General features: G+C 46.4%; 1 protein-coding gene across 1 annotated transcript in view; it reads right to left on the minus strand.

The window, feature by feature from the left end:
- cicb (capicua transcriptional repressor b) overlaps nucleotides 1-26,246 on the minus strand; it is a 69,419-nt gene that overhangs the window by 13,019 nt on the left and 30,154 nt on the right. Inside the window, 13 exon segments of the mRNA XM_080768745.1 lie at nucleotides 202-624; nucleotides 1,806-1,978; nucleotides 4,158-4,318; nucleotides 6,060-6,196; nucleotides 6,789-7,776; nucleotides 8,388-8,485; nucleotides 9,651-9,789; nucleotides 11,602-11,780; nucleotides 12,047-12,179; nucleotides 13,475-13,657; nucleotides 14,021-14,132; nucleotides 16,099-16,279; nucleotides 17,133-17,276. Of these exon segments, the coding sequence (XP_080624871.1) occupies nucleotides 202-624; nucleotides 1,806-1,978; nucleotides 4,158-4,318; nucleotides 6,060-6,196; nucleotides 6,789-7,776; nucleotides 8,388-8,485; nucleotides 9,651-9,789; nucleotides 11,602-11,780; nucleotides 12,047-12,179; nucleotides 13,475-13,657; nucleotides 14,021-14,132; nucleotides 16,099-16,279; nucleotides 17,133-17,276 (3,051 nt within the window).

Raw genomic sequence — 26,246 nt, forward strand, 5'->3', positions numbered from 1 at the left:
GTCCATAATTTGTGCATGTCAAATTGACATCTATAAGATTGCAGATCATCTATTCTCACTATCCAAACATCTTTAAAGTATAAAACAGGGCTTAAGTGGCTTTAGCTGGGTGCGCCCTGGGACCTGGTGGTCCCCAGACAGACAGACAGACGGCCACTTTGGAAGCCAAGCTTTAAAAGGGCAGCGTGCGCTGTGGCTCACCGGCTGTGTGGATGGATGGAGTGGGGCTGCCGGGCCTCATGGAGATGGTCAGCCCGGCGCTGCCCTTACTGGACAACACCTGCCTAGTGTCCACGTGGGCCAGGAGGTGCTCCGGCGGCGTCTGCCGCTCCGCGTGCGTGGTGTGCGTGATGGTGGTGGTGGCGGCGGGGACCAGCGTGTGCTTGGGGAGGATCATGTGGGCGGAGCCCGAGGAGGAGGAGGAGGGGCTGCAGACGGAGTAGACGCCGCCCGCCGCCGTCACGGAGACCAACCCGGGCGCCATGGAGGCGCCGCCGCCGCCGGGCGAAGGGGGCGGGTAGACGGCGGCGACGATTTGGCCCCCGGGGGGCGCCGGGACCGCGGTGGAGGAGGAGGAGGAGGGCTGGGGGGACCGGGCCGGGGGGGCTAGGAGTGGTGGCTGACCTGAACAGGAGGAGGAAGACACCGCCAACATTCACATCAGATGGACGTTTAGATCAGCGATACGGCATCCAGCAGACAGGAGTCCTATTCTAATAGTTTCCCTCGGTGCTATTCCAACTAGGGCCGGGACTTTAACGCGTTAATTGAGATTAATTAACATTATGAAGTACATTGTTGTGATGTCACTGAGATGTACTTTTTTTTCCAGACCTCCAGTTCTATGCAACACAGAGAATGGGGGGACTTTCTTATTCTTATTTCTTATTATACCCACACAAAAACTCTAAGGTATATTAATGACAGTAAAATGTTGAAAATGAGTGTAATCCCGTAGTCACCATTCATTGATTCACTGGGATACGAAAAAACTTTTGAAAAAAAAAAGGTTTCTCACTGTCATCAGTTGCTGTACCAGGGTCTGCGTGAGGGATGTGTGGCACTGACCTGTGATCAGTGGCTGTACCAGGGTCTGTGTGGGGGGGGGTACGTGGCACTGACCTGTGATCAGTGGCTGTACCAGGGTCTGCGTGAGGGATGTGTGGCACTGACCTGTGATCAGTGGCTGTACCAGGGTCTGTGTGGGGGGGGTACGTGGCACTGACCTGTGATCAGTGGCTGTACCAGGGTCTGTGTGGGGGGATGCGTGGCACTGACCTGTGATCAGTGGCTGTACCAGGGTCTGTGTGGGGGGGTACGTGGCACTGACCTGTGATCAGTGGCTGTACCAGGGTCTGTGTGGGGGGATGCGTGGCACTGACCTGTGATCAGTGGCTGTACCAGGGTCTGTGTGAGGAGGGGTGCATGGCACTGACCTGTGATCAGTGGCTTTACCAGGGTCTGTGTGAGGGGTGCGTGGCACTGACCTGTGATCAGTGGCTGTACCAGGGTCTGTGTGGGGGGGATGCATGGCACTGACCTGTCATCAGTGGCTGTACCAGGGTCTGTGTGGGGGGGATGCATGGCACTGACCTGTCATCAGTGGCTGTACCAGGGTCTGTGTGGGGGGGATGCATGGCACTGACCTGTCATCAGTGGCTGTACCAGGGTCTGTGTGGGGGGGATGCATGGCACTGACTTGTCATCAGTGGCTGTACCAGGGTCTGTGTGGGGGGGATGCATGGCACTGACCTGTCATCAGTGGCTGTACCAGGGTCTGTGTGGGGGGGATGCATGGCACTGACCTGTCATCAGTGGCTGTACCAGGGTCTGTGTGAGGGGTGCGATGGCCGTGAAGCCCAGCGTTGCCAATGACGACGGGATGTACGCCTGCTGGGTGGGAGGGGAGGGGCCTGTTGTCGTGGAGACCAGCGGCAGTGTGGACGGGACCCCGGGCGTGGACTGGACGTAAGTGATCCTGGGACGGCAAAGACCATGGAAAGAGAGCTCATTAAAGTCATGTATGTTGGACACACATGATCCAGAACAGGTGTATACATTCATTTTACGCAGCAATGCACATAAAGGCCGCGCGCGTGCGTGAACGACCGTGCACGCGCCGATTTCGGCTGGTTTTAGGTAGATTACATCGGCCAAACAAGCTAAAGGTTTCTACATTTTGTTATATTAAGCTCCCGATTACAGGGGATTAAACGATTACGTCGATTACGGCAATAGCCATAAGGGATTTATTGATTCATTACGTCAATAGCCATAAGGGATTTATTGATTCATTACGTCAATAGCCATAAGGGGTTTAAGCTACAGTACTCCACGTGTGGGGCATTGGATGGGGTGTTATTGTATACAGTCGCATTTAATGGCATTGCAGTGAAGCCAAAGTCGTTTTTGGGGGGTTTTTTTAGGTTTCCACTCTAAACACAATAAAAACGAGAGAGGAACAGAAAGAGGAGAGGAGATGAAAGGGGAGATGACATTTCAGTAATGGGAAATGTCAAATGAGATGCGGCACTGGCGACAGGAAGGACCAGAATGAGGGGTGTAAGAGAGACACACACAGAATGCTGCAGTGGGGGTCAGTGGGTGAGCACGACTAGCTCCGTCTGTGTGTGTGTGTGTGTGTGTGTGTGTGTGTGTCGGGAGCTGAGAGGTGTTATCTATGTGGGCAGCATGACTAACACTAAACACCCACAGCACTGGGCTTCTTTTTTTGAGGCTTTCGCCTTTATTTTATATTTTTTATGGAGGGACAGACAGTAGGATGACAGGAAATGGGGGAGAGCGATGGGGGGGGGGGAAGACATGCAGTAAAGGCCGTCGGGATCGGGAGTCGAACCCACGGCACACCGTCAGACTGGATTACCAGTGGATCGGGAGTCGAACCCACGGCACACCGTCAGACTGGATTACCAGCCAAGGTGCCTGGTGCTGAACCACAGCCCAGGCCTGCACTGGGCTTCTCTCTCTGCACCAGCAGCCACTACTCTGGATTTTGGGACCCCCTTGCCTAAATGATATGCATTTGGTCGTCGTTAACTAAAAACAAACCTGTATATAGGAGGGGCCTCAAAAATCAAAAATAATAAAAATCACTCGGGTGATAAAGGGTGGGCCGAGCGTCTATGCCAACACAATTGGCCCGTGTTGGTGGGAGGGAACTGGTCACTGTCCTCCTACGGGCTGAGGTGGCACCGGTCAGCAGGGAGGAGGAGGATGAAGGCCCTACTACGTCCTGTCCTCCCTCTAAATTGTTTTATTTTTAAGAAAAATATATATAATATATCTGCAAGCCATAAAGTAAATATGCACAATAAGCCATAGAAACACACTGATGACCAAACTTCGCTGGTTGGAGACTGGAGATGACGTCGCTTTTTTTGTTACACTGATTGACGGAAGGGGTCGTCAGCCAACCATGAATTAGCAGGGTCCACTCCAGACTCTTCCACACAACGAATGGAAATGCGATTTCAAGGGGGAGTGGTTAACCAGGTTAACCAGAAGTGGACAATTCATACAATCATATAATTGGGAGATGTAAAGGTCAGAGGTCCTTTGATGAATGACTGTGAGCTTCAGTTCTTGACCAGTTTCCCATGACCCTCTCTACCAAATTGCAGAATTGTGTGGAAAGCGACGGCACAGAAACTGCCAGAACTGCAAAAAAGTGTCGGAGAGAGAAACAACGGTAGGAAAACAATAGGGTCCTTCAGCCCCAATTATCAGATCTACAAGCGCTGTGAGCCTTGAAGATCTGCTATTTTTGATTTGCCAACGCTAAAATCTAAAATAGACACAGATGCTTTCACGGTTAATTCTAAGACAAATACTTCCGTACATTAGAACGAAATGTGGGCCCATAATGAGAGTGTTTTCTATGCAAAAGGAATGCAAGGTGGTAAGCCAAGCAAAACGCCATTAGTGAGTAAAAGAAAGACAATAAAGTCCTGCGGATGAAAGCGCCCGTTTCTGCCAGATAACAGCCTTGATGGAAAGCGTGTATGAATGACTTAGAACGACGCTGACAATGATGGATTGCACTGCTGAGACCCAAGGTGTCCCACTGTGCCATGAATGAGCCCAGCTAGATTTATACATACACTGATGGTGTGTGTGTGTGTGTGTGTGTCAGTCACCTGGTTTGTGCAGGGGGCAGCAGCATGGCCTGTGAGGGGGCCGTCGCAGGGGCCACGACCGCCGCCGCTCCCACGGTAACGGGGTAGGGGCCGGCGGGGTGCACCGCCCCTCCCTGAGGCAGCTGGGATTGGACGACAGGCATGGGAGCGATCTGGATGATCTGGAGAGACACGGATAAAACACAAACTTACAATCCGTAGGATCCCAAATATAACAAAATGTACGCACACCGATTAGCAGCTCCCAAGGTAGTTTATTTAAAGGGGAATTTCTTCCTAACCCTTTTTTTTACAAAAGTAAGTTGATATGTATATTGACCAAAATAAATAAAAAATAAATAAAGATATAGGGCGCTGGTCCTTTAAGAAAAGCGTAGGAGGGGTCTAACGTCGGCACACGTAGAACAGGTGCAGCAACAACACTAAATTGGACTAACCCGTCATATCATCTAGAACAGATAACAAAAAACACAAACCGATTGAATAGGAGTTCTAGAGTTTGACCCACATGGACGGTAAATCCGCTAACTCGTTATGGAACGCTCGGCATGTTTTTCTTTTTCTTCTTTAATGACGAATGGATACGTGTCTTCATATACGGTAAGAAAACAGCTTGAGCGAAACTCCCCTTTAAGTTAGGATGACAATGTTTCGACCCCAAATGGGTCTATGATGATACCTGACGAAGACCCATTTGGGGTCGAAACATTGTCATCCTAACTTCACCCATTCTGGACGGGAACCCCTTTCGGTGTTTTAAGCATCGTTATACTTTAGCTATTGAAAAATAGCAGATCTACGAGCTCCGAGCTTATAGATCTGCTATTGTTCAAAGATCGTGAAAGTGTGGTGCAAATCTTTGAATGCATATTCTTTCAGAGCAAAAGTTATATAATGAAGCATTGTCATTGCACGGGTGACAGGCAAGACAGCTGTCTAAATATAGATTATCTGGGGAGAGAGAGTGAGAAACAAGGCACAGAGTAACACTAACAACATTGCTTTCGTCATATAATAGTCGTCAGAAACCTTTGCGTTGTCATGACACTGCTATGTTGGCTAGTAGTAGAGAGTGTGTAAATACGAGCACATCACACCCATCCTCCGCTCACTCTCCACTGGCTCCCCGTCTCATTCCGGACTGAAGACAAGATTTACCTGCTAACCCACCAGTGCATCCACGGCAACTTGTCCTTGTCACCCTTCAATCCTCAATCCGCTCCCTCCGCTCCTCAAACCCATAAAGTCTAACCTGCGCACCATGGGCGACCGGGCCTTCTGCTCAGTCGCCCCCGAAAATGTGGAAGGCTCTCCCCGCCCACCTGAGAGCCCCACAGTCGGTCGACACTTTCAAGAGAGGACTAAAAACTTTCCTTTTGACCAAAGCATTTTTATAGCTTGTGTTTAAAAAAAAGAAAAATCGGTTCTACTAGATGTTTTTATTAATGGTGTGATGTTGTTCTTACAAATGTAAAGTTTTGTTATAAATAAATGCCCATGTGCAAGTTCAGATTCATTGGCCCACCCACTAATGAGACAATCACACCCGTGTGAAGTGAACTTATTACGCAAATTTGCATCTCGACTTTTCTGTTCTCACTTTTTATCCTCAATATGTACTTTGCTCAGCCAATCAAATCATCGCTATGGGAGTGCTCAGCCAATCAAATCATCGCTATTATTCACACAAACACACAAAGCTGGGCATAGGAGCGGCTAGCGCCACCTCAAAACATGGATGGACAGATTGACAAGAGTTTTGTAATAGTAGAACATAAAATAAATCTCCATCTAGCCATTCGTCCTTTACATCGTGGTACTTGAAGTGCTTTAACAGCTATACAATATAAAGCAAGCGACAGAGAAAGAAAGTGAATATGCGAGTTAACTAATGTGACTGACCTTGCTTCCTGCCTGACCTCCATTCTGGACAGGAAGTGGCGGAGACACGATGGGGAACTGCTGGGCCAGTGGTGCAGTCCTAACTGTTGCCATGGGAACCAGCATTTTACCCTGCAGGACCGGGGACTGTGTGTGGACTGAGAGAGAGACACAGAGACAGAGAGAGAATGAGAGAGAGAGAGAGAGAGAGAGAGAGACACACAGGTGATGGTCGTTATTGATGCTCATCAATACATCAAGGAAGGCAATTATGTTTCTGCACTGTCAAATAGGTCTACAACTCTACATCTATCCTAAGATGCCATCAAAGAAAACCTTTTTTTTTTACATGTTAACTCGAGCTAGGTTTAAACATGAAATTAAGTAATTTTACATGAAAAGTAATGCTACTTTTGCAATGTAGTTAAATAAAAATTGTGAAAAAAGCTTGGTGGGGAAGATAAATCATAAAAACAATTTTAAAAATGTCTAGAAAATGATTGTTGAAAATATCGTGAAAAATAGTATCGTGAACCTCATATCGTGATACGTATCGTATCGTGAGTTGAGTGTATCGTTACATGCTTAATTTGCACATAATGTGGATTTAGCCATCCTAACTATCAGGAGCAGTGGATGCCATTGAATATTGTCTGGTATTATTATTATCCCGATCATAGTGAAGCTAAAAAGCAGATTAAACTCCACATTGTTCATTCTATGTTCTGCATGTTAAAAAAAAGGGCTCACCTCTGGCTCCTGGGTTGACCACGCCCACCGTTGGATTGGCGGCATATCCCGCCAGCGAGCCCGGTGCCGCCTGCTTCCCATTGGCCAGGGGCATGTGCGTGGGCGGAGCCGTGGGCAGGTTGAAGACACTGGTTGGCTGGCTGAGCTGCTGGGGGGAGGGGCTCTTGGGGTGGGGCATCGTGGGCAGGATGTACTGGACCTGCGTTATGGCCTTGCCCCCCCCGGGGCCCGCCAGGGAGTGGGCCGGGAGGAACTGGGGCTGCAGCAGGGACAGAGGCAGGGGCCCGTTGCTGTAGCTGTGGGGGGCCGGCACCGGGCCAGCGTGGGGCTGAGAGGAAGAGCTTATGAGCTGGACAGCGGCGGGGTGCTGGCCGGGGAACGCCCCGCCCAACACCAGACTGGCCACCACTCCCCCGGAGCCCACGCCCGCCCCCATGGGACCGGGCGAGTAGGACGAGGAGTAGTACCCGCCGCCGCCCCCGGGGACCACCGCCCCGCCCCCCGCACCGGAGCCCACCATCAGGGGCTTCCTGTCCAGCAGCGGCGGCTGCGGGCTGTACGAGGTGCCCGCGTCGCGGGGCTTACTGGCGATGGGGACGGGCGTGCTGATGACCGGCCGCACCACGTTGGTGACCACGGTGGAGGCCACCCGGAGCGCGCCCTGCATGCCCAGGATGGCGCCCGGCGAGCTGGAGATCACCGACTGGCCCGGCGAGGAGGAGAACGAGAGGGAGAGCGAGGCCACTCCTCCTCCTCCTCCTCCTCCACCTCCTCCTCCTCCATCTCCCCCAAAGCCGTCCTTACCTTCTCCATCGCCTCCCCCCTTCCTGCGGCGCTCCAGGAACCCTCCCCCACCTCCTCCTCCTCTGCCTTCATCGTAGCGCTTGCCGGTGCTGTAGGAGGAGAGGGATACGCTCCTGCCGTGAGGGGTGGGGTGGTGGGAGGAGGAGGTGGAGGAGGAGGAACAGATGACTGGAGCAAAGACTCGCTGGAAAAGAAGAGAGAAAGAAACTGAATTCTAATCACATTTGCATAGCTCATGGTTTCCTCCGGAGTATGTTAATCCAACAACATGAGACAAGTGACATTTAACGGGAGAGCAAAACGTAATCCAAGACCTGGAACGCATCTGTGTCACGTTAGAGCTTTTTAACCACTTTGAATCATTATTTTAGACTGTAGCTGTTGAAAAATAGCAGATCTACAAGCTCATAGCTTGAGCTTGTAGATCTGCTATTTTTTTTTTTATTGTGAAAAATGTGTGCAAATCTTTGAATATATATATATATTCTTTCACAGCGAACGTTTTAAACTCAAATCTTTGCTTCCGGGGGTCCCTGGAACAACATATTTTAAGATAGATGGGCGTTGGCAGCCAAAACACATATAATTTTGGGGATCCTTGACATGCAAAGGTTTAAGAACCACTGACAAAGAAAACAGGTTTTTTTCTGAAACCTGAACTGAACGGCGAGACTAATATAGACATATTTGGCGATGACCTTTCAGATCATCCTTGGATAATAAAGGTGGAGGCATAACAAACACGAGACAGGAGCGATGCACGAGGAAGGGTCAGAGGAAAGGTTGTCGGGGTACCTTGCGGTTGCTCTCGTCCCCGGAGCCGTTGTCGCTGTCGCTGTCGGTCACTCTCTCCTTACACTTCAGGTCTATGGAGCTGCTGGGATAAGGATCCTCTGTGGAAGGACAGTCACAGACATCCTGATTTCAACCCCATTCACATCAAGGCCCATTATTTGTTCGGCATCTGAGACACCATCGGAGACACCATTTGATGAGATTTAGCCTAGCTAACCCCCCCCCCCGAAACTAAAGAATAATATGTTGTCGTTGGATAAGATTTTGTCCACAATAAGACACAACAGGACAAAACGTCGATCTAAATAACAATTCTTCCACATTCTGTAATCGTGTAGAATTCTTGTGAATTTAGTAATGCAGACGTTTAACACAAATGTAACTCTTGAGAGCGTAAAATGAAACCAAATATAAGGGTCCATTTGGTTACCAACATCATTTAGCTGGGGGGGGGGGGGGGGGGGGGGGGGACCACCGACAATGTGCCTGGCATGGTTTCCTCCACCATCGGTGTATCAATGTGTGTGAGAATGGGTGAATGTATTACACAATATAAATGCACAATTTACGCTGTCTGATATTTTGAGTATTCATATTGACCCCGATCCTGTACTAATAATTCTGGGTTTGTCAGACTCCATGCCTATGTTGACGAAAGCACAGAAACAACTCTTCTCATATGGTCTGATTATAGCGAAAAAACTAATTCTGACACACTGGAAGAAGGAAGAGGCTCCTGCATTTAAGCACTGGTTAAATGAAATGACTAGTACACTTCATCTTGAGAGAATAAGGTATTTCCTGAGAAACAGGGAGAGACGGTTTGATAAGATTTGGCTGCCCCTTGTCGATTAATAGACAGGATACCATTGATATGGTTGACTGTACGCCATTTTCTTTTCAGATGTTTTCCTTGAGGTTTCTATCATCTTATTATATAGTATGCAATGTCACTGAGCAGTATGGGTGGGAGGGTTAAGGGATTTCTTTATCTTTTTTGTCTTTATTTTTTCTTTCATTTTGTTTCATAAAAAAAAGTATTTCATATTATAATGTTTGTAATAATTTATCTGTTCAATAAAAACATATTTGACAAACAAAAAAAAAAGAAAAAAGAAAACACAACATGGCGATAAGAGATTTCTCCCCGACGACAACAACAACGTTGTGATGGTTGAGTTTATGGAGGGGATTTTTGAAAATGGCACATCAGAAAAGACACGATTAAAAAAAAAAGCAAAGAGACAAACTGAAGTGACTCACCGATGACATCGTCATCTCCCTCCTCCTCACAGATGACCATGCGCTCCTCGTCGCTGGTCATGTCCTCGCTGACCCCCCGCTGGGAGCGAGACAGGGGCGGGGCGCGACCCGCAAACTGTCCCCCTCCGTCCCCACACATCTGAGGAAACGACAAGGACTAGGATTATAGACCGAAGTGAACCGTTCTAAACTCTAGTTGCCCTTAACCCATTTAGGCCTGACGAAAAAAATAAAAAAAATAAAGAATATATATATATTCAAAGATTTGTGCCGCATTTTGACGATTTTTCAAAAATAGCAGACCTACAAACTCATAGCGCGCCACTCGGTGGCGCGCTATGAGCTTGTAGATCTGTTATTTTTCAATAGCTAAAGTACAACATAATGCTTAGTTAAAACACCAAAAGGGGTTAAAATTGATATTTTATTGGAGATGTTATGATCGAAGAATACCAAAGTTCAGCAGCATATTCCTTTGTCCGTTTTCAAAACACCCTTTGAAAACAAATCACTGGATGTGTGGATTTCTAAATTTAGTATACCAACCAAGTTATGCAATTCCTTTTTAAGATTTATTTTGGGCATTTTTATGCTTTATTTCAGATAAGATACAGTGAGAGACAAGAAGAAATAGCCCTGGGCAGATTGGTCTGGCTGGCATGTTTGAATTAAATTTCACTCACCCCAAAGTTGCGGGTGACCAATCAGAGCCCATTATTCAAAGATTTTCTTATTTTTTTTGCGGTTATGCTTTGAATCCATTTGTAGCAGCCCCTTGAAAATGAATCATCCACGCCCAAGTTCCAGACTAATATCTACACAGTGACATTAGTCTGGCCTGCCACACCAGACTAAATGAATAGCAGATGTAGAAGCTCACAGCACAGCACGAACTGAGCCTGTAGAATGTAAATCTAAAATGTAGAAGAGCCAATGCAAAAGAAATCTAAAATGAAACAGATTCTTTCCTTGTTTGAATTGGTTAACGTCTCTGCAATATGATTTTTTTTCAACATTTTCTATCGTGCTAAAGAACAACAACGTCTCTAAATGTTATGATAAATTGACAAAACGGTGGACCCTCTTGTTAACAAAAAAAGGTTCCTCCGTTTGTTATGAACGATCGCACCACCCGCCATCTTGGTGCGCCACAAGACCCTCCTCCATGAGGCGTTGAACCCCGTTCATTTGCATTGGCCTCAATTTCCCAGAAGCCCTAGCAGCCCACAGCATGTGTTGATTTCCGGTTTCGTCGTCATAACATGAAGGTCTCGTCTCCAGCTCCACGGCAAAGACGGAGTTTCTTTTTAATCATTACAATACAGCGGATTAAACACATAAAACAAAAGGCGGGAATGTCGTAGTAAGCGCCATCGAATCCTGGATTAAACAATTATCGTCCGTCAAACTGTTTTAATAAATACTTCAATCAATCAAAACGATTATCGACCCATACCCAGGCTGGCCATGTCCAACATACTGTATGGACTGGTTTGACAGCAGACAGTGTTGAGTGTGTCAATCAGTGGACTAGATGAGAATATGAGGCAGACAAAACCTCCCTGTGGCACTTAGGAAGCCTTTACCGGCTTATGCAAACAGGGCAAAAAAATAACACACTGCAAGGATTATGTAGTCATGGATACCAGACCCTTATCAGTACTGGAGAATACAAGCTTTGCCGTTTTCTGGTTCAGTCCCCATCTCCCCCCCGCCCCCCCCTATCTGTCATATTTATTGCTTCATGTTCAATTATATAAGGCACTGGTTTTTTTGTGTTGAATCTGCTTCTACGAAGACAACTTCCGAGACACTTTTATGGTGTTACAAAATGCATTCATTGAAAACACCTTGTACAATTTATGCACATTCCCTGGCATCCCCGTTGTGTTTTGCTACTGAACCATCACACCGCTGCATTTAAAAGCAAAAAACACCAGTGTCTTCTTACCTGTGCCAGCTCTGCCAGGGCCTGCGTGTTGCCCCGGTCGCCGCGCTCCAGGCTGTGCATGGCGCTCTGGGAGAACGCCCGCGGGCGGGTCGGCTGCACCACGTGGCCGTCCCCTGCGCTCCGTTCAGACACGCCCGCCAGGCCTGCCACCACTCCCTTCAGCTCCACTGAATGGGGCTCTGTCGCAAAGAACACAGGTAAGACCCTCTGGATGACAGCACACCGAGGAGGACTGAGGAATCCCACATCTGTGAATATGGGGTGGGTGCGTCTACATGCGGCGGCAACAGTGGAAACTAACCTGTGTTTATTGGCATGCGTTTGTGATTTTGTGTGCGTGTGTTTACACGTGGGAGTTGAATATGTTCGGGACTGGCCTGTGGTGTGTGTGTGTGTGTGTGTGTGTGTATTGGTGGGTACCATGTGGAGTTCCGGCGAGACTGACCTGTGGTCTCCGACATGCTCCTCTCTCGGATGTCCTTGCCTCCGGGGACACCGCGGCCGTCAGAGACGGACTTCTTCCGGTCTTTGTTGCACCACTTCCAGTCTGGGTGGGCCTTGAAGTGGGCCTCCTTCACCTGGGAACGGGAGAGGGGAGGTTAAAAGGACGAGGGGAGAGAGGGGTTTGGGAGACCGTGGCACGTCGAGTTGGCAGAGCATCGTGCTCTTTCAAACACACACCAGGTGACTGCACAATTCACCAAGTTAACCAGGTGAAACCGCAGCGTCCCTATTCTGCTCTACGAGTGATGTTAGCTTTTGGTTGGCCGTGATCCTTACGGCCTAGTATAGACGCCTGGGTGGAGGACTCTGGTCAAACGTTTATGGGGTTTAAGTGATTCATTCAATTACGACGATGGAAGATCATTCTAATCAGTTATGCTTGTAGCGCGTCCGTCCCGTGTCTCTGACGCATATTATTCCAAAAGGATCGACACGTAGGCTGGTGTGAGTGTGTGTGTGTGTGTGCGTGTGCGGTTGGTCCTGGACTTACTTTGTTTGTATGCATCTTTTCTTGTGTAATGCTCAACACAGGACACCATTTTATAACATATTCTTTATTTTATAATTTAGGTGCCATTTGTATATGTATAAAGTTGTCAAATTTGGGATTTTGCTTGCTTGTTAATCACTGCAATTTTGTTAAAAATGATAAATTGTACCCGAGATGCATTGCATTTCTCATCCACGGGACCACCTGTGAGTCCTGGGATGCATTCAATTGAAAACCTACTTGGTGCTTACGTTACACCACACGTTAGACCAACTTCACCAGTGGAATAAGCATGAATGGTAAAATGAGAGAGAGAGAGAATACAAGTCAGTGACTTTTAAGACCTCTGAGACTTATACGCTACATTTACTGTAAGTGTATTAAAGATTTGTAGGGTCTGAATTTAGAAAACACATTTTAAGACCTTTTCAGAACCTGTACCAAACACCCTTGAGTACTTACAGGTCATTTACCGAGGGTAGCCTTGCTGGCAGTGTCAGTTTTCCACTGGCCTCCGAGCTAAAGTGGCTCACGTCCCATGTTATTTTATGTATATGTGCGTCTTAGTTCCACGCTCTACACAGAACACATTCCAGTGTTTCCAAAACGGTTGAGTTGAGGCTGTATTGAGACCAGTAAGACCAGTTCAGCCCAAGACATAGGAGGTAAATATTCAATGTCACGCCTGCAATGAGACCAACCTTTGATGCATTTAACAGGGTTCCAAAGCTATGACAAGAGCAAAACATCAAAGCATAAGGTTTTCGTTATCCCTATGTCCAACATACACTAGGGGGGGGTCAGTGGTTTTGACGGTTAACTAGCAAAGTACAGCGCGATTGTTTTCGGTCCCGGTCCCGTTGTTGAGCGTGTATCTACCTGGAAGGCGAGGTCGTGGTACTTCTGCTTCTCCTTGGGCCCCAGAGCGTACCACCACTCGCCCAGGATCTTGCTGACCGTGCGGTTGTCCTGGTTGGGGTGCCGCTGGTGCACCAGCGCCCGGTGGCGTTTACTGAAGATCATGAACGCATTCATCGGACGCCGGATGTGGTCTTTCTCCCTCTGGGGCAGAGAGAGAGAGAGAGAGAGAGAGAGAGACAGAGACAGAGAGACAGAGAGAGAGAGAGAGAGAGAGAGAGCGGATGACGTTCTCATGTTCTGGACTGCATCATTCCACCGTTCATTTAATGGCATATAATCGGATCCCGTGTTCCACTTATGTCCCTTGTGTAGTGTAGTTTTTCTTAGCATCAAGTCTTGTGAGCAGTTATTACATCATAAGCCATGCTGTAAATCAGATTTAGCTATTTTGAGTCAATAAAGTTGTGATAAGAGTCGATATAAGAGCAAGACAAGAGATTCAGAAAAGGAAATGGATGAAAATGTTGGGGGTGGGGGGGGTGGTACATGGGACTCTGGCAGTACCTTCCCGGGGCTGTTCTTGTCCCCGTCTTTGGGTAGTGCACTGAGGGACTGGGTGCGCCTCTTGACTGGCGGTATAGAGAGAGGCGGGTCAGGTAAGACTCCAGGGAGGAACCTGTGGAGAAGGAAAAAAAACACAAAATCTTTTGTTTCATATAATGGGCACTTTTCGGCAGCCTGCTTCTCTGTAAATAGCTTTTCAATGTAATGAGTCCCGGGATGCAGGGATGGTCTTTTAGAAATGAGTCCCAGGGAAGTTCCCACTTCGACGACGTTAGGAGTCATATTTTGCCATTTTTACAAATTGCAGCATTTAAACTCCCATTTCATTTTATATGGTTATTTATAATGTGGTTGTATTCATGTAGAAAACAGAAGAAATGATTATTATAACAAAAGCTAGCTAAATACCGTAAACTAGAATTTAAAAAAACAGTACAGTAGTGCATCCCGTGGATGCAGAGGTCGTCGTTTTATTGCGTCCCTTAACTATAAACTGCGTTTAGGGATGCAAAATGCACCCTATTTTAATCTCTGGTTCTATGAGAGAGGGGGAGGCCCAGGAGAGATGGCTCTGTCTGGCCATATTTTCATCGTCATGGTAGGCCAGAAATGTGGCTCCAATGACGTTTTAACATCAACTCTCTTATCAGCACTACTTAGAATATTATGCAAATCAATTTTCATCTCACTTCTCTCACAGTCTTGTGAAACATACCAGGCGCTTGCCCGTACGACATCATTCTCTCTGATCGATAGTGTATATACTGTAGTGTACGTACAGCACACTACACTGTATATCTTTTATCATTTGTCAGATTGTCAGATGTGTACATGCATACAACACCAAGCCACGTTCCCTTTACATGTAAATGTAAATGTGAGGAGACTCAAGTTGATTCCGAGCGGTCGAGAAATCCTACGCGTTTCATTTGGGGAGTTTATCCCATTCAGGGCGGGAACCCCTTTTGGTGTTAGCATTATGTCACGCTTTAGCTATTGAAAAATAGCAGATCTACAAGCTCATAGCTCAGAGTGGCGCGCTACGAGCTTGTAGGTCTGCTATTTTTTTGAAAAATCAAAGAACGACTGACATAGAAACATAGCTTTTTTCAGAAAACTGTCAAGTTTTAGAAGACATTTTTTTTAGAATCTGATCTCAGGTCAGAATGGGTTATATAAGAGCTGGCAGTCTATCAAAAGTGTAGAGACACACGGAGCACGAGGAGTTCATCTCCCGCGAGGTACATCAGCAGAATCGGCAGACAGCCGCATCCATTTCAATGGCTGCCTTTCATATGGGCACATAAAGCCCAGAGAGATGGAATGCTTTTGTTCCCATCTCTGCTTTGTTCTGGCACTGGAGCTGGTCTGCCCAAATTAGCAGCTAGGATAACCAGAAAAATAAATGAAAATAAATAAAAAATAAATAAAACACCCACGTATGACACGCCTGGGCAGAAACCTTCTATATGGCCAATTGCCCCATCTCCTGTACACATGCAACCTCACAGACAGATCCACCACATTTACATAGACTTTTCAAATATTCTCAACATGAAACAAAAATGGGAATAGTTTACCTACAAGCTCACGTTGCATCGCGATACGTCGTGAGCTTGTAGATCAACACTTTTTGAGTGGTGCAACCACTCCAAGGAACAGCAAAGTCCGTGTGCGCCTATGTGTTCACCTATGTATGTGTTCACCTATGTATGTGTTCACCTGGCTATGTATGTGTTCACCTATGTATGTGTTCACCTATGTATGTGTTCACCTATGCATGAGTATGACCATTAGTACCAGTAGGGGCGCTGTTGTGCAGAAACAGAGAGAGAGAGAGATAGAGCTGTACTGTTGCCTGCTAATGAGAGAGAGAGAGAGCGAGAGCGAGAGCGAGAGAGAGAGAGAGAGAGGGGAGTTGCACCACTCAGTTCGCACAGGTGTGATTTTCCACTATTCATCGTACAGCAAGGTATACAAGTCTTATGTGGTTAAAGAAGTCTGACAACAACAACATGGTATGGCACACTTTAACACGCACAATACACAGCAGACAGACAGCAGATATTCACTCTTACGGGTCATCGACGTCACTCTCCGTCTCGCTGTCGGGCCTCTCTCTCTCCGCCTCCCCTTTCTCCCTCTCCGGGGGAAGCTCATCGATGGAGGGGGTGGGGGGGTGTGTCGGACGCCCCGCCCTCTCCGCGGCAGGGGGGGCCTCCATGCACTCCTGTGGCATCGCAGGCAGCCCCTGAGACTCTGGGGGTGGAACAGAACACATAGATAATTGGGCTGGTAAATTGGTGACTTGCGACCCGACTACGGATAAGCGGTTGAAGATGGATGGACTTTCCACCATCGGGCCCACACAGACCCGTTGCGAAGAAGATATTTTGTTAGATATTATATTGTTATAACTATTATAAGATATCACTTATTTACCCCAAAATGAACCGGAAGCTAATTCGCCTAATTAGCGGCCTGGGCCGCGCGGCTGAGCGGTCCAGGCACCTAGGCCGGTAATTGAGACCGACGGTGTGTCGCCGGTTCGAGTCCCGAGCCCGTCGGGACCTTGCCGCATGTCTTCCCCCATCTCTCTCCCCCCTTCCCGTCTAATTACTGTACCCTATCAATAAAAGGCAAAAACGTTTTTTTTTAAAAACTATTCTGGTAGAGGATTTCTCCCTGTCAGATTTCTGTCAATCTAAACAAAGCATAACATCCATGTAGTGAAATTGATACAGTTAGTTAGTTGCTGGCTGCGAGAGTGAGGTCTAGCCAACACCAACTCGGGATTTTGATTTGTTGATATGAGACACCAGCAAGTCTTCTCACTTGTGCGAACAATGCAGTGCTCACTGGTCACAGCCCTATGTCTAATTTGCCTTTATTGGCCCAGACAACTGGAGTGTAGGTTGTGTGGGGTACTCTGGCAGGATTCATTCCTAGATCAGATATAGGGTGCATGTGTATCCTCTTAATCTGAGAAACACTACATTTAATTAGAAAGCACTTTTTAAATAAAGGATAACTGTGATCAAGGGTTGTAATGCATGACAAAGCACAGAACTCCTTATCTCAGTCAAAGAACACGTAGGCACACTCAATGTACCTGTCTTGAGGCTGGCCGCTTGGTTGATTGGCTGCTGGCCCTCTCCTGGCAGAGCGGAGGCATCTGATTGGGTGGGCGCCAGGAAAGGGACCAATGAATGCCACGGAAACACTGGAACTGACCGGGGCTCCACATTGGTCCACACTGCAGAGGAAGCACAGTACATTTTCTTTATTGACAACCCAGAACTGCTATCTGACCTCCATTACTTAATTAGCCTACTACAGGATGCTCTGGTTCAGTAGAATCCAGGCTCTCTCCTCCATTTCAGATAACCAAGAGGCTGCTTCCTTATTTATGGTGGGGTGAGGCTGTAATAAGTACTGGTTTTCAGCTGGCTTATTGGCTATAATGGCGATTCACATCAAACAGCATCAATTCTCCATTAGAAAGTATTCTTTGCAACCCTGTCAGAGTATCTTGCGACCTACTTCTGGCTTCTCTCCTGATTATTGAGGAACAATTGTATTAATTTATTGTGAAAGATAGCATCGTCAGCTAGGAAACAATAACCCCTTGTATGAGTCTGTGGAGAGATGGGATCCAAAAATATATATAAGCCAAATGAGTCCTTGACTTGCCCCAGTGTGTAGGTGAGTGTGGGCACATCACTGTTACCACACACGGGCTGAAACAGCACACCTATAGCTAGCCACTGATTCTGACTCAGAATAAACAGAAACCATGAAAACGGGGAAGATGGTTACATCATTTTTAAGCAACCGTTTCTTTGACAATGTATTACATGTATTGGTGTATAACCTTTTATAACAATAGGGGGTGAAACAACCCATCACCCCGAGTTATATCTAGTATTCACAAAACAACCATCAATGTTTGGCATTGTTTGTTAGTAATAAGTAGTAATAACCTACTTGAAAGGCTATATATTCTGTTATATGTCTACAAATGATTCCAGCTGTTTATTTATGTACTAGGTCAAGTGAGACAGAACATATTTATACACGAGGTGAGGTGATTCATTGACAAGGACTAACCAAACATGCTTAATCCTTGACGGAGATACTGAGGATTCTCTGAAGAAAACATGATTGAATAAAGTCCTGGATGCTTCTTTGACCAAAAGAAACTGTGTTTATATGTCCATTAATATGAGATCCCTTTTAAAAATTGGATGGCAAGAAAAAATAATCCACACGTGAAATCATCCTTAATCCAACACCTCTGGATTCGCTTTAACCGATGGCAACAGAGATGAACAAAATAAGTGTTCAATGGTGTGTCCGTTATATCTTCCCTTTTCAGGTTGCAGTCATCATTCACAATATTCACTGCACCATCCTCTTCTTTTACGATGGTGCTGTACAGTTTGATACCAAGCAAGAGTCCAGCTCACGTCATCAATCAAGCAATACCGAAATCTGATAATAACACAACAACACGCACACAACAATCCAACATCCGTGGACAAAATGTACTACGAAGGATTGTGCATAATAACGACATAAAAGTTAATTTCAGTTATTGGTAACAACGCAGCAGTTACGTATGCGATTCATCGAAAGGACGCGGTGAGATGGAAGGCGAGCCTCTCTCTCTCTCCTCCTTGGTCTAATTACCCCCGATGCCCCCTCTCTCTCTCTCTGACTCCGTTTGTTTACATTAGTACAGTGGCGCGGCGCTCCACGGGTTAACAGGGCCTCTCGCTCATCCACGAGCTGGATTTAAAGCATCCCGCCGAGGACTGCGCACTCCTCCCCGGCCCGGGCCATGTTAAACTGAGCGCTGCGCTAACGGGGCTGGTGGGTGGGTGTAAACGTTACGTGGGCGTCAATAAGAATGTGCGTAACAATAATAAAAAAAAAAAAGCAGTGCTGTATTAAAAAAAATAAGTAAAATCACTAAAAACAAGTATCGGATGAAGGGAAGGCCACCGTGTCTGTGCCACCACTGCAACAAACAAACACATGAAATAAAGCTATCAGTTGACGTGATTCTTCCAACCTGGGAGGTTATTTTGCATACTGTGATAATGTGTAAGAAGAACACGTGTCGTTAATCACATCGTTTGGTTCACATAATTATTATTATTAATAATAATACAACATGATGTCGGACCGTTCCAGATCAGACCAAGCCCTCGGGAACGCCCCTGGTCCTGCAGCCGCCGCCGCCGCACACAAACACGCCAAACTAACGCGATTGTTCTCATTTCTCAACCACACAACTAAGGCGGACACATCACGCGTATTATTATTATTATTGCCAGCTAAAATAAGACCACGACCACAGCTCGCCATGGCACAAAACCACCCATTAAAATCAACTTTGAGTTGGGGTGGTCCGCATGTCTTGTCAGTGAGTCGAACCGTTCGAGAGGACACCTGTCTTCATCTGGCGATCCGCTTCTTTTCAACACCTGGCTGTCAATAATATCTCCACAACAAAACTGTGGAAAACAGGAGTAACATCCGTTATGCATTTACGCAAGAAGGGGTCGAAATGTAGATGTGATGTCTTTCCCGATAAATCTGGTGCATTCATCCATCACACACACACCTCCTAACAGCCAGATACCTACAAGACAACGTGAAATATTCACTGCCAGTCCTTCCCCTACCTACAATTCAACCACGAAAACCTCACATGGACAACCCAACATTAACTGTATCTATTGGTGATGGACTACAAGCTCACGTCAACTACAGATGGACTACAACCTCTAGCGGCACACGACTGGGGAGAGGAACTCTCTCTGTCTATCACTCTCTACAGTCTCCACTCCAGAAGCATTTGGAGATTAAAAAAAGGGGGGATGTTGTATCCGTAGCTCCGCTTCTTTCTTTCTTTGTTTTTCTTTTCGTCCAGTCGAGGAGGTCGGTCTATAAAAGGTACCAACAGGGACCACCAGGGAATGGTCTTTCTCCGGCGCGGCGGCAGGACTGTGTCTGGAACCCGAGAGAGTTGTTGTCTGTAGTTACGAAAATCAGATGTCCAGTATATATGGATAGTAGCACAACAACAGGAGGTCCGTGTGTGTGTGTGCAGGAGGCAGGCTCTGGGCTGGCCGCTCCGCACCGATGTCTGTCTCCCCCCCACAACGCAGCGTCTAGTTCGGTCACTACGAGTCGCTCGGCTCGCTCCGGGCGAGGCCTTTTCGGTTAATTTAAAGTCCTCTCATCATCATCACACCAGTGTTCACTGTTCCCTCTCTCTCTCTCCCTCCCTGCAAGTAAACGTTGTTCTTTTCTTTCTTTCTCTTCTTTCTCTTTCCCTCCCTCTCTCTTCCTCTTGTTGTAAACTGGGCTGCACCCTCCCTCCTCCTCCTTCCCCCTCCTCCTCCTCCTCCTCGCTCTGTCAACCTCGCCCAACCGTGTCCCGCCCCCTTTTACTACATCCATGCTTCCCCATTGGTTCAAGCGGCCACCTGCCATCCCGCCGCCGCGCTCGCTGATTGGTTATAGTGTGCGCTGGAATGTCAGTCATATGCAAATTGTCACCGAACCCCCCCACTGATATTGATACTTCTTCGTACGAAGGGTGTCGCGCCGAAAATAACCACGTACAATTAAACGAGACACAAGCATTAAAAAAAAAAAACGATATCAAAGTCATATAAAGCCGATAAATCTACTGATTCCACAAGGGAATACTGGGTAGTTGCATAAGTCTGCAAGTATCCTACATACTGTAACTCAAGTTCCTTTGATCTAAGAAGCCCTCCCCAGCCCCCTACCTATTGGTTCACAATTTGTAGTAAACTGGAGTGATTACTTAAATCACCAATGACACGCCGACACTCAGATGTAGGCCAACCAATCTCCTAACACAACATGGAGAAGGTCCCGCCCCTTACAAACGCCGAGTTCCAAGTGCATTTGCCAGTAATGACCGCCTAATGCAGTGGTGGCGCCAGTAAGCTACTGTACTGACCAGTCACATCTGAAGAACATCCTGGGCCCATGCAATCTGTTGCATCTGATACATGTAACATGTATACACATTGTCATTAATAAAAAAATAAAAATAAATTGTTTGTTTATCCCACAGCTTTGAACTGATGAAATAGTTTCCAAATAGTTTATGAGCCAGCAAAATAAAAATCTTGTGTGTGAAAAGGTGACCATATCTTTCTAACATACAATTGTAGAACACGTGTGGTGTCCAAGTGATGTAATTTAATTTCTCATCATGAAAACCCCTTCAATCCCAGCGCCCCCGCCCTTCCCATGCAAATCTGCCTCCTCATAATTGCAACAGACACACAATAATACACACGTTACACACACACACACACACACACACACACACACACACAAAGAAAGAGAACATGTAGCGAGAACAGACACTGGGGAGAGGAGGGGAGGGGGTGCTGTGAAAGAGAGGGAAAATGGGTGGGACAGGATAAGAGTGGATAGAGAACCAGAGGGTAAAAATAGACTTAAAGTCATTTTGTGCAGGAAAGGAGGAATGGTGGGAAAGGGGGAGGCGGGGGGGTGGGTGAAAACAGAACTTCTCTTGTGGTGGGTTTGGAAACCAGAAAACAGGGAGAGTGATTATGAAGGCACATCAATGGACAGTGGACACCCCCCCCCCCCCCCCACACACACACACACACACACACACACACACACACACACACACACACACACACACACACACACACACACACACACACACACACACAGGCAGAATCGTCTATGTAATAATGTGACAGGTATATCACATGAAATCTAAATATGCCACATGAGTCAGTCAACCTGTATGTCATGCAAAAAAAACCCCACAATGCTGGGAGTGGCTTCACTTTCCCCTTCCAGCCAGTCAGGCGTGTCTGAGGGAAATCAGGACCTCAAGCAACCAATGAGGTCACAGTGCAGGGAGCCACTAGCAGGGGCTGTCCTCAAGCCCCCATGCAGTGAGGCTCTCCAGCGTTGAAGCACTCGGCCTTAGTGGTTGGAGCGTAAATTGCAGGCGGACCCGTGGATTCATGACGAGGAAACCCTGTGCAGCTGGGCTTTAACATTGAACACCAGGGCTGTATTTTTAAGTACCAGGTCTTATTACCTAACTTACCTAATAAGACTGGTACTTAAGACACGCAAAATACAGCCCTGAGTCTCTATCCTTCTTTATACTCTATGGCTGTCCTCCATACTCCATATTAGTACCGCCATAATAAAAACAGAGAGATGTGTTTGGGTGAGCGCCGAGTCGCTTATCACTGTGGCGTGACGTCATGACATGTTGTAGTTTTCCCAACCGCCGCAGTGGCACTCGGCAATCGTACCTTCTGGGTCTGCATTTGTGATCATGTATACCGTATATGAGCATAATGTCTGTAGTAACATTTCCTCAACATTTATTATGCAACAGGTAGACAAGCAACTTGAAGCAATCTAATTGGTCTTTACTGTAGGTGTGATTGTATCCATGATGATGAAAACGTGACTTCACTACTGGTAATTCACAGAGTGCTATCTTTATGACAATGTTTGTGATATCCAGGGAGCTTGTGTTATAGCTTGTGTTAGCAATAAATAATATTATTATTTATTCTTCCGTTTTGGTTTGTCTTCTTGTTCTTTCACGCACAGTATACTGTATACCAGTACGACGCCTGAGGGCGAGAAGTGGGCAGACTGCTGGGCGAGCACTGGCGCTTTGGCATGGGGGGGTCAGATCAATTCTGTACTGGCCATATAAGGAGCATGTCTTGAGTGTACAGGGTTTGATGAGGGCCCAGGTAGGGCCGGGCTTTAGTTTCTGGGCCTGTTGAGAACTCTAGTTTTCGCCGGCTGCACTAATAACTTTGGGGCTGGCCCGTCTAGAGTTTGAAATTCGAATGGAAAGTCAAAAGGGAGTCATCGAAGAGGAAGAACAGGTTCTGACATATATCCATATATGTAGATCTAGATATAGATCTAGATTTGAGGTCAGATGTATAGAGTTGCTGGCCAATATTGATGACATCAGGGATCTCCATATATGGGCTTAACTGCGACAGCAGGTCACATTTACTATGACTATCAGGGTCTCCACATCTCCATCCCTGATGATAGTCACATGATGTCACGAGACCTGGGCACCATATATGGTGCCCGACACACATGTCGCAATAACCTTTTGTACAAAATGGGTTGGTAGAAGTTGTATGAAAGCCAAAATACCCTCGAGGGTTGTACAGTATATTACTGTGATCACAATACGGAACTCCCAGTCCCTTGCCACAGTATATTAGTCATGCAATTGGTGACTAAAAGCAGTCTCTGTGGCGAGACCAAGCTGCCATTCACTCTGCCTTCCATTCTCGTATGCCATTCTTCGACCTGCTGTCGTGGGCTTGTGTCATGTGTCAAGGATCTTGTGTCATGCAGATCCGCGGTGACTGTGCCCCTTTAAGCCCGCGGCATTACAACAAGAGTTAAACTAATAGGCATTATAGCCCTCGAAGGAGGGAGGGAGAGAGAGAGACAGCAAGACAGACAGACTCACCCAAACGCTTGGAGCTTTCATCCAGTAAACAGTGACAGGGGAGAGACGGAAATAGAAAGGGCCTGATATGCTTCGTTGCACACAGTGTCGCACGCTGAAAATTGCAGATCTACGACACGTCGTCAGCTTGTATATCTGCTATTTCCGTTGCGCGACGCTGGCACACAACTAAGCATAGGTCGAGGCTGAAGCCAGGCGGACAGCAGACTGAGTGAGTGGGTGGGTGGGTGAGTGGGTGGGTGGGTGAGTGAGTGAGTGAGTGGGTGGGTGGGTGGGTGGGTGAGTGGGTGAGTGGGTGGGTGGGTGAGTGCTATGTGGGTGGGTGAGTGGGTGAGTGAGTGAGTGGGTGAGTGAGTGCCGAGTGAGTGCTGAGTGAGTGAGTGAGTGAGTGAGTGAATGAGTGAGTAAGTGAGTGCTGAGTGACTGAGTGAGGGAGCGAGCATTCGAGCAATCCAGTCACAGGAGAAACGGGCCGTGAGAGAGAGAGGGGCATGGGGCAGATTAGTGTGAGTACTGAGGTTTGGACTCGGGGCTACAGCTCAAAGCCCTACTTAATGAACGGCGACAGCTAAACCCCTTCCTCAGAACGGACATAATGCCTTTTAGGTTGACCCCTCGTCGACCCCCCGGGCAACCAGATCGATTAGATACACTGTAAGCCGCTGCCAAACGGACTCGGTGCAGTTATGTCATCTTATTTCACCAGCGCCACTACAGAGACGACGTGGTTACATTACAGCGGTATCAGCCTGCCACAATAGAGCGGTGGTGACGTGCCTGCATGGGACTTATACATCTGCATGGCACGAAACCTATAGTGACGGGACCATAAGCTGTAGTTGTAAACCTTGAGTCAGATGTCAAACGAGAGCACACGGCATAGAGAGATACAGATTAAAAATGACAAGAAAGGAGAGAGTGAGAGGGAGAGAATACATAGGAAGAAGGTGAAAAATGTGTACACGTAACTGTCTCTCTCTCTTCTGGCTGGAATTGGCAGAGGTGTTATCAGTGTAGGAGTTTGTCTATGCCGTATCACCATAGACGACACACTATGCTGGAAACCACATACAAAAATCCAAAACAATTGCAATACTTATAAGTGGAAAGTACTAGTAAATATTAAAATTAAAGCTACTATAAGCAATAATATGTCAAAATGTTAATGACCTTTTTATTTATTTTATTTTTTTGGTATTCAGACAGCCAGCAATGGGTAGAACGCTCCCAAAGAAAATGTAGTTTCTGTGACACTTCTAGGGGCTGCAATCTGCATTCAAAGATTTCCGTACAAGCTTTGTCATTGGTTGATTTGCCTGGCTACTTCCTGATTTGTTAGTCATTTCGACCGGGGTTTTTTTCCCCGACCAATGACAAAGCTTCTAGGAACATCTTTGAATGCCCCTAGATGTGTCACATTTGTTTTGGGAACGTGCTACTCATTGCTGGCTGTCTGAATACCAAAAAATATAAATAAAAAACAAAGTCATTAAGATGTTGACATATTATTTCTTATGGCAGCTTTAAATAGATAAATATATCTAAATATACATAAATGTATGTATTATTAATAAGTAATGAATGTAAATAGCAAAAAAAAGAAAAAGAAAACGGTACTATAGTGGGTATGAGTCTTATTGTTCCATACGTAAAAATAATGTATGTGCAAATGGTATATGTTTCATACCATTATTTGTCCATTTTTGTCAAGTATCCACCTAGTGGTGAAGTGTGCAGCTTGGTGTCAATACTTCCATATTGACACTTAATAATGTATGAAATGTAAACTTCCTTCTGAGGTTTCTCTTTATAGTTTTATATTAGCAAATATAAACTGTCTGTCAGTTGTGTTAGTTTTATTGATTTGTTTTGATAATTGATTTTGCATCCAAATGAAGGCAATAATAAGCTTTTAGCTTCAGCTTACAGCTTTTTGCGACACTCAAGTGTCTGTTCCCGTCCCATTCTGGACGGGAACCCCTTTCGGTGTTTTAAGGATTATGTTATACTTTAGCTATTAAAAAATAGCAGATCTACAAGCTCATAGCACGGCACTGAGTGCCGCGTTACGAGCTTGTAGATCTGCTATTTTTTGAAAATCGTGAAATTATGGCGCAAATCTTTGAATATATATTCTTCCAGAGCGAACGATTTAACTCATATCTTTGCCTCTGGGAACATCATATTTTCAGATGGGAGTCGGCGGCCAAATAATTCCGCGGGTCCTTGACATGGAAAGGTTGAGCACCACTAACATAGAAACAGAGGCTTTACAGAAAACATAGGATTTACAGTAGAAGCCATTTATCTTAGAATCGGCCTCAGGTCAAAATGGGTTAAATGTATTGTAAATGAATCATTTTTTGTGAAAATAGGACCGAAATAAACTAAACTAAACTAAACGAAATCACAACTATGTGAAGTGAGGGGCTCTCTTATCATCGTACATCATCATACATCATCATCTCATTCCGGCCAATCGCAATTTGCGTCCTCCTCAACTTCGTCATCGATGTTTGTGTTACGCAAATGTTTGTGTTTACACAAACACTCAAAATTGTCCATTCATTGTCAATGGGATTTAATGTTTGTGTTGAGAGAACAATTGGGTTCCATCCATACACCATGGGCTATCGGCCCTCAAGAACAGGCTTTCAT

Source organism: Protomyctophum bolini (assembly GCF_963924005.1).
Source record: "Protomyctophum bolini genome assembly, chromosome: 7".
Lineage (NCBI taxonomy): Eukaryota > Metazoa > Chordata > Actinopteri > Myctophiformes > Myctophidae > Protomyctophum > Protomyctophum bolini.